The sequence below is a fragment of the Rhinolophus sinicus genome, linkage group LG13 (assembly GCF_036562045.2).
Source record: "Rhinolophus sinicus isolate RSC01 linkage group LG13, ASM3656204v1, whole genome shotgun sequence".
NCBI classification, from domain to species: Eukaryota; Metazoa; Chordata; class Mammalia; order Chiroptera; family Rhinolophidae; genus Rhinolophus; species Rhinolophus sinicus.
In genome coordinates this window covers 40,172,041-40,187,520 of record NC_133762.1, presented here as the reverse complement: position 1 = coordinate 40,187,520, position 15,480 = coordinate 40,172,041, and the positions used below count along the sequence as shown (strand labels likewise).

The window sequence follows — 15,480 nt, the reverse complement described above, 5'->3', positions numbered from 1 at the left end:
GCTCTCAGCAAAGCCTAGTTAAAGCAGGAGTCCTTTCCTGTCAGAAATATATTTGGCAGTACAGCATATATAATTAAAAGTGCATTGCATGTTTTTTCTTCCTTTCTAGTAGGAATTGCACAAACTAGAGAAGTCAGAGTCCTGTATTTGTAGGTCATGGGGTAAACATATGGCAATATTACAAACAGCTAGACATCCATGTGGGAAGTTGCGTGTCTTATGATCTCATTGTATTGGGTCATGTCTTCCTTAGCATTTCTGCCCTAACGATGTCTGGTGGTTACAGATGAAATGACCTGTGGATCATAACAAAAGTAGTAATTCATTGAGAGGAATAAGCACATTTCAAATCAAAATAACAAATAGACTTGGATTGTTTGATAATCTAATTAATTAAAAGGAGTGAATTATATAAAAACATTGGGTACAGACTTAAATTTCTCACTTATTTGACATGAAATACTGACATGGATGAAGATTTAATCTTTTTTGGGGGGAAATTGACAATAAAATGGTCAATGTGCTGTCAACTTAAAGAGTACTTAAAATTAGTCACTATTCAAGAGTTACAGCTTATATATGAACAACTTAAAGGTTGTCCCAAATTTGACAATAATCCTGAAAATGAACATGGCATTTAAGCTTTACAACTTAAAGAAAATTGTTTAAACTATCCACAAAAAGCTAATCAGTCTTTGTAAAGACCAAATTATCTTCTTTACATTATATCTTTATAGAAAGACAAAAGTCATTGTCTTATCACTAGATGATCAAAGAATATATAGCAAAAAATGTAAAGAAAATTATTATAGACCTATATATCATGCAGCTAATTAATACAAATATTGTGTTATCTCTAGATTGTATGATGTTTATATTTGTCAGCTTTTAACATTTTGTAATCTGTTATTTCTTCTGTCATTCTAAAAAAAATTCCTCTAACTGAATTTCATATCTATGAGTTTGTATTCTTTTTCTTTAAGAAAAGAATACCCTAAATTTTAAAAGCTTCAGCCCCCACAAAATCCTGGTCCTGTCCTTTCCCAACCCAGTTCTTCTGGCTCCCTCTGCTCTCGCCATATTGGAGTCCCTCTGTGCACACTGCTTAGGAAAGTGCCTGGCACATAGTAGTATTAGAAAAATATTTGTAGATGAATGAATGAATGATTCAGAAACTGGAATGCTAGAATGTTAACTACATGAAAACATGAATTTTGTCTGTTTGATTCATTGCTACATTTTTACATCCAGAATAGAGGCTGGCATACACCAAGTGCACAATAAGTATTTTTTAAAAAATGAATCCAAGCCTGTTCAAATGCATAAAATGCTTCTATCCATTGCCTCCAGTTATTGCCAGTTTACACTTTACCAAGATCTCACAGCTCTGAGAGGTGTCCTTTTCATTTTTGAGTTATGGTTAAATGGAGGCTCAGAGAAGTGACTTGCCCCAGGTCACTCAGTCAGGGGCAGAGCTGAAATTCAAACCCAAATTTCCAGGGCCAGAAAGCCTTATCTTCCTTGGCCATCCCAATAAGGTGTCCCACAATAGGAAAGCAGATGGTGTAGGAGCCAGTCCTATCACCAGAGCAGGCAAGTTTCCGGAAGAATTACTCTGCATGGACACCAGGTGGCGCCCATCTACAAAGTAGTTACCCAAGTCTGATAGCATTTGGTAAGGGACGCAAAAACATTTGTCAAATACCAAACTCTGAGCCACCAGTTTAATTTGCTCTCAAACAGTCCTGCTTTTGCTTCCTTGGCCATTGCTCTTTAGGCCTGAATAGAAAAACCTCGTCTTTTCCTCCTGTGTGTTTCTCCTTTACTTTTACACAGAGCACTTCACTTGTGACACTTCTGGTCGCCAAACGTGTGAGGGTTTTCCCCACACCAAGCAATTCTCCACTAGATGGGTGTTCTACAACTTAACTCAGTTCTGACCCTATCTACCTGGAGATCCCACGGGTTAAGGGCTCAGTCTCACAAGACTTCTCCCACCCCACTTCAGACGTCAATCACAAGCAGCAGGTCCCCAGGTTACCCACAATTCAGTCCGACTTGGCTACAAATCGTAGGTTCCCATGACTCCCTCCTTGGTTCAGTTAATTTGCTAGAGTGGCTCGTAGACCTCAGGGGAACACTTACCTTTATCGGCTTATTAAAGGATACAGATAAACAGCCAGATGAAAAGATACATAGGACATGGTCTGGGAGGGTCCCCAATGCAGTAGAGCATCTACACCCTCCTGGGGTACATCACCCTCCTGGTATGTGGATGTGATCCCCAACCTGGAAGAGCCCCGAACCCTCTACTATTGGGATTTTCTGGAGGCTTCCTCACATAGGCACGATCAATTAACTCCACTTCTGGCCCTTCAATCCTCTCTAGACGATGGGGGCGGGGGGGCTGGAGCTGAAAATTCCAAGCTTCTAATCATGGCTTGGTCTTTCTGATGACCAGTCCCCATTCAGGAGCCACCCAGGAACCTGCTCAGTGTCAATAGAACAAGGGAACAAAAGATGCTCCCAGTGTTCTTATCACTTAGGAATTTATAAGCATTTTAGGAGCCCCATGTCAGGGATGGGTCAAAGACAAATGTTAGAACAAGAGATACTCCTTGTGCTCTTATCACTTAGGAAACTACAAATGTTTTAGGAACTCTGTGTCAGAAACTGGGCCTGTTTTCTCCTCTGACAAATGGGAATATTAATACACATTTCCTAGCCAGATGATATGTTTTGGTATCTACACATAGTAAAGGTTCAATAACTATGTGGCCTCCTTCTTCTGACAAGGCCCAAGGTCATCTTCAGCTATATAAAATTCTTCTTAGCCCTGCATATTGGCCAGAGACTGATTTCCAGAAGGAATGAGAGGGAATTTTCCTTTTGTTGATCACCTGTTCTGCTAGGCTGAAAAATGACCCCTGCATCCTCACCCCTGGAATTTGTGAATGTTATTTCATATGGAGAAAAGGGAGCACATCTGTGCAGATGTGATTAAAGATTTTAAGATGGGGAGATTATCCTGGATTATCCGGGTGGGCCCCAAGTACAATTCCATGTGTTCTCAGCAAAAGAAAAGCAGAAGGAGATATTACTCACATAGGAGAAGGCAATGTGAAATCAGAGGCAGAGATCAGAGTGATGTGGCCTCAAGCCAAGGAATGCCAGCAGTCACCAGAAGCTAGAGGAGGCCAGCAATGCATTCTCTCCTACAGTCTTGGGAGGGAGTACAGCCTGGCCAACACCTTGATTTTGACCCAGTGAAACTGACTTTGGCCCAGTGACATAGGAGCAGAGCTCAGGCCTGGGGGGCAAAGGAAGGACAGGAAGAGGCAGGGAAGACATTCCATCTATGAACTGGCGTTCAAGATATACTGGGAGCAGGGAAAGGGGTGCACCATTGGGGACACCCAGATTCTGTTCTTCCCTATTACTATGGTGATTTCAGAGGGTGTGGTCTTAGAGATGTCTTTGAGTTTCTTTTCCTCACAGAGAAATGCACAGAGATCCTCTTGCACCAGAAGGAGAGGAAAGGGCATGTAAGCCTGATTTTCGCTGCCTCCTCTCTCCCATGGCACTCCTCCCCCCACTGTTGCTGATCAGAAGAGCAACATCTTAGGGTAGGTAAGAGCTCTGCTTACGTACACGATAGATCTGAGATTTAATGCCACCACGGCCATTTACTCACTGTGTTATTTTGGGCATCTTAGCTCTACTAAACATCAATTCCTTCATCTATAAAGTGGAGATATAATATTACACCCCCCCCTTTTTTTGTAGAGCCACTGACTGGGTTCAGTGCAATGAGATCTTTATAGTGTTTCATGTAGTGCTGGCAGTTAGGGTAGATGATTGATAAAGAAAATCAATAGCTTACATGACACATATACAGTCCTCATTAGATGACAGGCACTGTTGTCAATGTTTTACACGTATTAACTTATTTGTTCCTCGTGACGGCCCCAAGAGGTGGGAAAATATTATGATTCCCATTCTACAGATGATGAAACTGAGGCACAGAGAATTTAATGACTTGCCCAAGGGCACACAATTAGTAAACGATAGAGCTGGGATTTGAACATAGGCAGTGAGGCTCCAGGCTGTACTTACAACCACTGCACTATCCTGAGTTTAAAAATGGTAGCTGTTATCATTAATTATAATAGCTAAAATTTATGTGCTAGGAACATGTTGACTCATTGTATCTGCTCAATAGCCCTATGACGTAATTTCTGTTATTATCTCCACTCTATAGAGGAGCAGACTGAAGAAAGAAAAGTTATGCTACTTGCCTAAGGTCACAGAGCTAATAAGTAGCGACCTAGGAGTTAAACCCAGATAGTCTAGTGTCAAGGGTCTGATTCCTAATCTCTACATTACATTACCATATTGATGATGATGGTGATGGAGTAGAAGAGGTAGAAGAAGTGATGAAAAAGGAAGAGGAAGAGGGGGAGAAAACCAACCTATGATGTGTCCAAGTGTCAAAAGCTGAGCTGATCAGTGAGATTTCCTCTCTATAGATTTTGACCTAGAGAAATAGCAGGCGAGTGATATCTTTCGCGGTGGGAGTGGAAACTGAAAAGATACAGAAAGAAGAGCAGAGAGTTAAGCTCAGACATGGTTATAGGAAGCTGAATCTACAAGGTTGGACGGCCTCTGCAGAACAGACTCCAACCCTGGCTGTCAGACTTCACTTGGAGGATGAGGGTTATGTAAACTTGATTCCCAGTCCCCAACTCAGAAGCTCTGACTTAGAAGGCCCAGGTGCGGCCAGGTGTTATCATTTCTAACGTGCACCTGAGACGCTTCTGAGACAGTGCTGGAGGCTGATGAGGACACACTCTGACAGGATAGGAAGCTGGTCTGTTGAGAGAGAATGGAGTGTGTATCTGCCACCCTGGTGCTCAGCAGACTCTCCCTGTGTTCCCCACATGTCCCAGCCCCCTCCTGGGACAGACCACATGATATGTTCTAGCTAATGGGCTGTGGGAGGAAGGGACACATATCACTTCCTGCCTAAAGTGTCAAAGAGCCAGTGTGTAACTCTCCACATGTATCTTCCTTGCTGTGGCATCTGGTGGATCCCCACGGGGACCGGGACCTAGTGCCGTGAGAAGCTGGTGCTGGCTGGTGTCATGGAGAGGAATGGCTGCTGTGAGGTGAAGAAGCATTGCTGGGTGGTGCTCGTAGGAACAGGATGCCCCCAGGAAGCTACAGAGAACAAAGCTGAAGAAGCAAGTTCTTTCTCCCTCCTCCATCCCTGGGGTGTCCCTCCAGCCCCACCCTGCTTATTGGCTAATGCTAACAAACTCGCACCTGGAGCACAGATAACACAGAAATGTTGTTTGTGGGGTCCCAGCCCCAGCATCACAGTGCACGTTGTTTTTAAGTATTTATTTCTTTTTAATTGGGATAAAATATAACATAACATAAATGGTACCATTTTCACATTTTTAAGTGTACGGTTCAGTGGTGTCAAGTGGTTTCACATTGTTATGCCATCACCACCACCACTATTCATCCAAAATATTTTTCATCTTGCAAAACTGAAACTCTGTACCCATTAAACAACACCCCACTCCCCACTCTCCAAGCTCCTGGCAACCACCATTCTACTTTGTGTCTTTATGGATTTGACTACTCTAGGTACTCAAATAAGTCGAATCATACAATATTTGTCCTTTTGTGACTGGCTTACTGGTATTTCACTTAGCACAATGTCTTCAAAGTTTATCCATGTTGTAGCGTGTGCCAGATTTTCCTTCCTTTTTAAGGCTGAATGAAATTCCATTTTATGTATATATCACATTTGGTTTATGCATTCAGCTATCAATAGAGAAGTATTTTTTTATATTATCAAATATTATATAAAAAAATCACAGGCTAGTCTGACTACAAACATTGTACATAAGAACATACCCCTCCCAAATTTGCTTCTGTGTGCAGTGGGTTTACTTTTGCAAAGCTATAAAAACAATATTTTAACAACATGCAGGTCAATTTTCAAAAATATAAAGTCCTACCAATAATTGGACTACCTTAACACCATGGCTTCCCCCCCCCCCCACCAGTTCCATTTAAAAATCTTTCTTATAGGCAGATACACTTTTTAAAAGTTATGACTCCAGCACCCCATACAACTGAGTGTTCTGCCACATCATAAACCTTGTTGCCTGCTGCTACAGGGTTGTTCTTGCCAATCCTGAGTGAGGGAAATGCTGTTTTCTTCATCATTTCCCGCCGTTGTTTCTTTGAACATCTGGATTATATTCCTCAGGACCACTTTGATTGCAAATGAGTGAAACCTTACTCAAATCAGCTTAAGCAAAAGTAAGTTGGTGTGTGTGGTTGTTGGTGGTGAAATTTACTGGTTTCAGTCACTGGAAAGAATGCAGGAGTAACTCATAGAATGAGGGCCCAAAACCAGGGACTAAAAAGAGCAAGTACTCTTCCTCTTGGCTTATCTTATGTGGCCCTCTCTCTCCTTCTCTTTGAAGATCAGCCTCTTTCTTTCCTACTGCAGACAGGCCTGCTTCACTTAGAAGGAAACAAGGCCACTGGCAGCCTCAGCTTTGCAACTGCAGTAGAACAAGCATCCAGCTAGTAATCCCAGAGAAGGGCTATGATTGGCTGTGTTGAGTCACATGCTCACCCACTAGGCCAATCATGTTGTTAGGGTGACCATGGATTAGAATTGGGCAGGCCTGATCACACGCCCATTCCTATGGTCAGGGTGGTGACATGGTCTGTTGCTTTCAGAGAAAGGGGAATAAGAAGGCCTGTTGGGAAGCCAGAAAACAAGTAACAAGTCATTACACAGGGTTCCATTTTTCACCATGGCAACACTAGATGAACATTCTCACACACTGAACTCTATCTTTGTTTCAATAATCAGTTTGTGAGAAACTGCCAAAGATAGGATTTACTGTCAGGGTGCTTGCCAGAAGCCATGTAGCATGTTTGTGTCTTCAAAACATGTTCACATCCAATACTGTATTTGTGCCTCATCAAAAATGCTGACAAGCAACAAAAAAGGAACACAGAGTAACACAGAGAAGTTGAGTGATGGGTCCAGGGACACATCATGGATGAGAGCAGAGGTGAACCCAGAAACTTCCTGATTCCCATTCCAGCTCTCCCCCAACAACGTCACAAAGCTTGACTAGTGGTGGGAGGGGTCAAGGCCCCCCTCAACTCTAGCCAGTTAAGGGAGGGAGCTTCGTCTGCTGTCTAAGCCTTGGAGGAGCTGGGCCAGCCGCCTGGATGATATGGGCTGGTGGCCCCTGCCTTCAGAGCCTGCTCGAGCTCTAGTGGGGGATGGCCCTCCGCTGGACTTTGCGTCTTCCCATTGTGCACTCTCAGCACGCAGCTCCTCCAGGACACTGTGAAGATGCCTCAGCGTGAGCAGGAGCCTCTGGTCTTGGACCTGCATCTCAGCCTAGGAGAGAGAATGAGTCTGTGAGGCGGGTGGGCAGAGCACTGGACATTCCCCAGAAAGCCCGTTCCCATCACTTTCTCACAGGAGATAAACCACAACTTCACAGAAACCATGTCCACCAAAGCCTCAGTTTCTTCATCTGCAAAGTGGAAAGCAAATTACTTACCTTTCAAGACTCTTATGAGGACTGAATGAATTAGCCTCCACTGTAAAATATGACGAGGGGAACCACCAAGGTCTGTGATTATTTTCATCATCACCATCATCAATATTAAATATTATTATTCTTATTTACAACCCACTATATGCTTTAATCTTCACTCTGAAAAATCATTGTGTAGGTATTACGATGATAGTGACTTCATGTTAAATGGAATACACCCTGTAGGCAGGCAGCAGCTCTTTGGAACACTGATTCTCAGCATAAGATCCAGGGAACCCTTGGGTCCCAAAAGTCCTTTCAGGGGGTCAGTGAGGTCAAAGCTACTTTCATTACAACACCAAAATATTGCCCTTTTCACTTTTATCTTCTTAGGAGTGTACGGTGGAGTTTTCCAGAAGCTATGTGACCTGAGATGGCATCAGACTGAATGCAGAAACATATGAGAGTCCAGCTGTATTCCGTTAAGGGAGACAACCATGCAAAACAGTGCTACTCTTCTCATTAGATATTTTCTTGGAAAAATACAGTTATTTTAAATAAAATATTTTATTAACATGTAACGAGTTTACTATTATTTTTAAATGCACGAATAAATACATGCTAAAAATTTCTCAGTTTTGGTTTCTGATTCAATCAATATTGATAGCTGTAACTCATATAAATAAGGGCTTTTTGGTGTCCTTAATAATTTTTAAGAACGTGAAGAGGTTCTAAGACTAAAAGCTTTGAGAACTGCTTCTTCAGGCCTCTCTACCATCCTCACTCACCCATCCCCACTCCTCTCGTTTTTCCCCAGGGATGTCTTTCCCCACACATTGATCCATGGTAGTCATTGGTGTTACTGATTTTTCCTTCTGCTGCATAAAGTGATTGTCGAGTGCTGGTCCTTCCATGGTGGTCAAGTAGGGCTTCTTGGCTGGGGTCCAGAGGGGCCCTTATGGAGTCATGCAAATTCCATGTAATAGAGATAAAACAAAAACAGGCTTGACTAGGAAGTTCACAAGTCAGGAATCAGCAAGAGGAGATTTAAGGCTCCCATGTCTGGGCATCATGTGCAGAGAGGTGCCTGGGCCTGGGAGGCTGTGCCCCGGGTAGGCTGCCCCTGCCCTGCCTTGTTCCTTCTCTTTATGGGGTGAGATAAAGGAACTTTATCGGGTGGAAAGTGGTACTTTTGGTTCAGTATGGGCACCCAGTGTTTAGAGAAGCATGGGGAAGGCCTGCTGCCCAGCTTCTGGATCCTTGAGGACTGTAAGAAGCTGCAGCTCCTGCGGCTGGCATCCCCTGGTCCCAAGAGAAGCCCTACTGGGTCAGCCCCTCCCACCGGCGTGAGGATGGGTTGGAGTCCCAGCTGATCTGTTGCCTGGCAACCCAGAAAGGTCATTTTTGGACAATCCTGTCTGCCCTTCCCCAGAAGGAGAATCTGGGATATTGGAATATAAACCTTGGGTGTCTTCTGAGGTTCCCTGAACCACCTCCTTCTTGCACTTCGCTGATGTCCAAAAGCACTTTGGGGCACCCCTGTATTTTGGAACATGGAGAAAACACCACAGAGAGAGTCATAAGGCCTGGCATCCTGACAGAGACCAAGGAACAGAACTCAGGAGAGTTAGTTCAGTTCAGGAGAGTTAGTGCCCCTTGGGATGGACCTTTACCAACAGGAAATGGGAGACAGGAATGAGCTGGGCAGATACATTTCCTCTTCTTTCTCTCTCCCACAAGGTATAGATCCTTCTTCGACACCTACAGAGAAATCCTGCAGCCAGATAAACCATGCTGCAGCACTGCTGGGCGTCCTTAAGGCTCCTTCTGAAGTGGCAGGCAGCTTGGTAACACAATGTATTTCCTGGCATAGCATTAGCTTTTGCCTCCATTCCCTATATCCCTCACTCTCATTGCTCTGGGTGTGTACCTCCAAATAAATGTTTAGTATCCCAATCTTTGTGCGAGCCTCTGCTTTCTAGAGGACCCAGGCTAAGACAGAGACCCATGTCCCCCTGGGTCGGGATTGTAATAGCCAATGTAGGTGTGCCAAGCAGACACTACGTGAATTATACTGTCATCTCACTGAATTCTTATAGTAACCCCTGCGATTTGGCACTATTGTTATCCCCATCTTATGATAAGAAAACTGAGGCTCAAAGCGGTAAAACCACTTACTAGAAGCCACACAGCCGCAGAGCTGGGCACGTTATCAGGACTCAGTGTAACTCTAAAACCAGTCTGGCAAGCACCGCACCCAGAGTCTCCTATGTAGGCCACGACCTACTTATTCCAGTACTTGCGATGGTGACAGAGCACTGTGTGGCTGGTCCCAGAGGGGTGCCTGCAGGGCCGACACCCCATCCTGCAGCCTCTGCCCCAGCCAAGGGGGCACCTGGGTGGGGGAACCAGAGAACCTTGGAAGATATAGGGAGGAAACACCAGGTAAAAGGAAATGCAAAGCCTTACCAGCTCCTTTCTCAGCCATTCCAGGGTCTGCCCAAGATTTTGGGTTGGCTCTTCTGCTGTTTTCATCTCAGTGTCCTCGGGAGAGACCTTGACACTGACCTGTGATGGGCCTGAGGGACCTTTAATGAGTACAGTCTCCCTCCTGCTTCAGACTGGAAGCAGGGTCTGGCCAAGTTACTGAGGATGGAGTTAATGAGAGCAGAAAGTGGCTCACATTGGAAAATGTAGTTGGCTTTTTTTTTTTTTTAAAGGGCTTCAGTGCTCTGAACAGAACAAGTGGGGAGGGCAGGAGGGAGACCATTGGGATATGGGTACGTCAGGGCCTGCAGGCTCCAGAATCCAAGATCTGATGCCAAATAAGATCACAGATGCTGTAAAGCTTTAAATGATAACAACAATAATTATTATGAGACTAGGTGTCCCCTTCCGAGGGCTCTAAGTGATATATATATATATATATATATATATATACAATCTCTATACATAAAATATATTCTCTATTATGTATACACAAAAGCTCATTTTATATTATGTATAAAATATAGACACATTATATATTATATAATATGTATTACATGTAATATTATTTATTTATGTATTTATATATGTATACACTTATATATAAATAAAATCTCCTTTGGGACGAATACCCCATCTGCATCCTCAGTCCCCTCCTTCCGTTCCTCACCTATCCATAGAGTCTAGATAAAGGGAAATGCTCATTCTCCAAGTCCCCTTGCTTCTGGAAAGCCCAGGTGTCCTATGTCTAGCAAATGAAATCAAAACAGAAATTTGCTGTTAGACTTCTAGGAAAACTTTTACCCACCTGATAAAAGGAAAGCTGTCAATGATGCCCCCGCCCTTACTCCTACTTTCTCCCCCTTCCTTCTGCCTTGAATGTGGATGTGATGCCTGGGGCTACAGTAACCATCTTGCAACCCTAAGACAAAGGCAGAGGCATTTGAAATCATTGAGTCATAGAATCACCAACAGCATCTGCCTGTTTTGTGAAACAATAAACCCCATTTTTAATTGGGCAATCACAATCTTAACAGACACACCATTTATTCTTCACCATATGCTATGGAGTGGGTACCCTTTAATTCTCTCTTTCAAAAAACACTTATTGAGCACCTACTGTGTGCCAAGTTCTGCTGTAGGCACTGAGGATATAGCCCAAAATCAGAGAGACAGAGGCCCTGCTTTTCTGGAGCTGCTATCATAGTGGATGGAAATAAACCATAATCAAATTAATATTATAATGAAAATAAATAGGACCTATTCTCATTTTTCTATTCCACCCACATGAGCTAGGAACCCCAAACTAAGAATTAACATAGTGATCCCAGCTAAAGAGCTGAGGTGAGTCACAAAACAAACTCAACCCATTTTGGAGGGGTTGCCCTCAACCCACGCTATGCAAGCTGTCCTGAAGATGAATCATGATCCAACATTACAAAACACACAAGGAAACCACCCACCATAAGTGAGAGTCAGCAGACACCATCCATAGCAAGATCAGACCCCTCTTCCCTTAAGAACTTCAGATGAAGATAACAAAAAAAGCATTTTGAAAAGAATTAAAATCATATGAGAAAGAATGAAAAAACATAAGAAAAAAGACTATTTAAAAAGGCAGATTTTTCAAAAGGCAGATTGGTGGTTGCTGGGAGTGGGGGGTGGGGGTGGGCAAAATGGGTGAAGGAAATCAAAAGGTACAAACTTCCAGTCATAAAATAAACAAATCATGCGGCTGTAATGTACAGCATGGCTACTATAGTTAATAATACCATATTGCCTATTTCAAAGTTGCTAAGAGAACAAATCTTAAAAGTTCTCAGCACAAGAAAAAATATTCTGTACCTATGTATATGGTGCTTGATGTTAACTAGATGTATTGTGGTGGTCATTTTACAAAACACACAACTATCAAATCATTACATTATATACCTGAAACTAATGTAGAGTTGTATGTCAATTATACCTCAATAAAAAGGGGCAGACTTGAAAAAGAATTAAACAGAACTTATACAAGCAAAAATTATAGGTTCAGAGTTGTCATTTAGCACTATCTCCATGTCTGACTCCTATTCTAGGGCCTTACCACCCTTGGGCTGTCTGTCCCCTCTCCTATCCTGTGCCCTTGGCCCTCATCCTCACTTAGTAAAATACAAATTAGTAGGACATTTAACAGAAAGAAGCTTTTGCATGCGAGAGCCCTCCAACCCTCCAACCCTCCATTCCTACCACACAAGCACATGCCATTGCACCAACCAGAGGGAGCGTGAGGATGGAGTGCGGTTGGCTCGGGAGTCCCAACACCGCGTCTCCTTCTGTGGCTGTTAGTCCTCTTCCAGCAGCGCCACCCTCCCTTTGGCCCAGACACACAAAGCTGGTCATCTAATCTAATCATGTGTTTTCTGCTCGTGTCCCGTATCTGTGTACTCATAGGTCCTGAGCACATGCTCTGTACGTGTGTCCTCCAGGAAATGCTGCCAGGACCCGAGCAACACTCACCTTCTCCATATGTGCCCAAGGCGTCCTACAGCAAAGCACACCTGACTCTCTGTTTCAGGAACATGCTGGACCTGTACAGAAGACAGGCTGGAAGTTCTGGGCACAGCCCTTAACAATGACAAGCAGGTGTTGGTGGATAAATATCTCCCTTCCCTCAGCTCCCAGGTAGGACATACTCAGTCCAGCAGGACTAAGCCCCAGGTGCCCACAACAGTTACATGCTCAGCAACACATCTGCAGTACATTGCAAACCTTCCCCTTCCTGTCTCACTTCCCCACCTCACTGTGCTTCCTGGAGCTTCCTCCCAAATAATCCACTTGCCCTCAAATTCTTGTCTCGGGTCTACTTCTGGGGGAACTCAACCTATGAAGCATCCTATCCACGTATGCCCGGTACACACGAGTATGGCACCCCTCTTTCTGTGCACACCTGTGCTGGACATGACTGTCCGGTACACAGGTATTCCAGCCCTTCTGCTCTGTACACAGGCGCCCTGTGTACACGTGTCCTACATACATCAGTCCATTGCCCAGGTACCCAGTACCCAGTCCTAAGTCAGGAAGCACAGCCTCTGACCCTGCTGAGGTGGTGGAGACTCTGGTGAAGCAGAAGAGGGTCGTAGGAAGAGAGTCCCTTGGCCCCAACTAGCCTTCAGTGTAACTTAGAGGCAAGCTGCCCTATTGATTGGAGCCCCAATTACATTTTCGGGTGAACGAGCTCTAGGTCACCAAGCTGTCGGTGTTGGGGTGGAGGGACCAGGTGAGATAACCCATGTGAAGCCCAGCACAGGGACCAGACCATAGGAGATGCTCCATCAAAGCTCCCCCTTTCCCTCTCTTCCTGGGTCCACCCTCTCCCAAGGGAATGGCTATATATCCAGCTAACCCAGCACCTCCAGTGTACTAGGCCTTATGCTGGCCTGGGGAACAGGGAACATGAATGAGAGAAGACAAGATCCCTGCCCTCATGGAGTTGCCAGGAGGAGGTACTCGCTGTTACAGAGGCTGGGAATGCGGGTCTCTATTTCCCTTCCTTCCAGGACAGGAAGAGATCTCAGCACCCAAGTTTTCCATTTCCTAAGGCTGACAGCTTCAGATAGACCAGGTGGAGAGAAGGGACTGTCAACCAGGCTGGCTAAAGGTGTACCTGCATGTGGGCATGTGTGTGTGGTCACTCCCTCTAGGGCCTGGACATGGCCACAATTCCTGTCTGCAAATCCCTGAACCATGTCCTACTACCATGATATCAGAGCTGCTCCATAAAAGCATCAGCGCTCCAGGAAAACCACATGAGCCAGGTTGGTGCCAGAGGGTAAATACAAGACAAGTGAACAAACCTAGACTCTAGACTCAGCAAGATGCTCAGAGACATATGAAACAGAATGGGGTAGGGGAGAGGAGGCATGTAGCTGATCAGCCCTGAGACTCTAAGTCTATCGTCCACCTGAGGTCCCGAAAATCAATATGGAAGTCAGAGGCCCTTGGTTCAGGTTGTAGTGCTACTAACCCTTAGTGTGGCCATAGGACAATCTCGTCTCTCTTTGGCATTCAATTTTCCCAAATTGAATTGGGGACAATGTTGACAATCAGGAATTTTGCATGCACTTTGAAAATTATGATGGCACCCTGCACAGTGGTTATGAGCACTGACCTGGGTGCGGGGGTGGGGCTGGGGCTGGATTTGAACCCTGTATTTGTGGTATACCAGCTGTGTGACCTTGGGCAAGTTTTTAACCACTCTGTGCCTCTGCTTCCTCATCATAAAATGGGGGATAATAATAGCACCTACACGATAAGGTGGCTAAGATGACAAAGTGAGATGATATTTGTAAAGTACTTGGAACAATTCCTGGCATATGGGATGGTCTATATAAGTGTTGGTCAACTAAAATAAACACACAAGCAATTCACTACTATTACTTCATTTCTGAGTCTGTTAAGTGTTGTTCCCTCTTCCAGGAATACTTTTCCTTTCTCCTCCTTCCTTCACCTAATGAGATCTCAATCTTACCTGAGTTATTTTTTCATATTACCCTCCTGGACACACTGCAGGCTGTTTTCAGAGTTTTCTCACCTGGAACACAGAAGGGGCAGGTTGGATCTATATTTTTCAAACCTCAGTTACTCAAATACCTCCTTCTCAATATTCACCTACCACCTCAGCTTTGATTTACTGATATTTGTCTTTAAACTGATCATGTTAGAAATATTTTTCTGTGTGAAGAAAATCTGTAGTAATAGTAGCTTTTACAAGATAGGAGTTTATTTCTCTAACAAATAAAAGTATGGGAGGCTATTCCACAGTCATCTGGGATCCAGATTTCTTCAATTTTGTTGCTCTCCCATCCTAACATGCTCCCTCCTCATGGTCCAAGATGGCTGCTGCAGTTTCAGCCATCACGTCAGCAGGAACAACAAAAGGGGAGAAGGAGGGCAAATCTCCTTCCTATAAGAACATTTAATACATTTTGCCCACACCACCTCCTCTGATATTCTAATAGCTTATTGTCCATTTGGTCATACCTCACTGCGAGCAAGGCTGGGAAAGGAAATCCTTATTTTGAATGCACAGTGCTAGCTATCAAGGATTCCATCCCACTGGAAGACAGGAAGAGTGGATATTGGAAGAAATCAGCAGATTATATGTTGTCCCAACTTTATATAGACATTTTTTTCTGCCCTCATCTAAGTAATATTATCCATGATATCTTTAGTTCCATGAGCTAGCTGTATATTTTTCTAAAACACATTAAAATAAATGACTAGCCATTCAAATGAATACATACATGAGTGTGTGCATATTTACAGATATAGTATTGACTATGGTAGATTGTTACTATCCCCCAGTGATCCGTGCCTCTCAGTATTCATACCCTTATGTACCCTTCCCCTTCAATCTGGACTG

General features: G+C 44.0%; 1 protein-coding gene and 1 long non-coding RNA gene across 13 annotated transcripts in view; one reads left to right on the top strand and one right to left on the bottom strand.

The window, feature by feature from the left end:
• LOC141568128 (uncharacterized) overlaps positions 1-8,080 on the top strand; it is a 10,900-nt gene extending 2,820 nt beyond the window's left edge. The window contains exon 3 of the long non-coding RNA XR_012491155.1: positions 7,983-8,080. This is a non-coding gene — a long non-coding RNA (uncharacterized LOC141568128). The remainder of the gene's footprint in view (positions 1-7,982) is intronic.
• LG13H20orf202 (linkage group 13 C20orf202 homolog) overlaps positions 5,356-15,480 on the bottom strand; it is a 23,508-nt gene continuing 13,383 nt past the window's right edge. Inside the window, exons 3-8 of one of the 12 annotated variants that reach the window (XR_012491146.1) lie at positions 14,587-14,649; positions 11,540-12,646; positions 10,885-10,998; positions 10,059-10,168; positions 8,378-9,128; positions 7,322-7,447 (exon numbers count right to left, since the gene is read on the bottom strand). Coding sequence is in view for 3 of the 12 variants with exons in the window: in XM_019755179.2 (XP_019610738.2) it covers positions 7,214-7,447; positions 10,059-10,168; positions 10,885-11,029 (489 nt within the window). In the remaining 9 variants the exon portion in view is untranslated. Of the gene's footprint in view, positions 7,448-8,377; positions 9,129-10,058; positions 10,489-10,884; positions 13,666-14,586; positions 14,650-15,480 lie in introns of those variants that run through there. The other 11 variants (XR_012491147.1, XR_012491148.1, XM_019755179.2 and 8 more) reach the window with 11 other exon arrangements.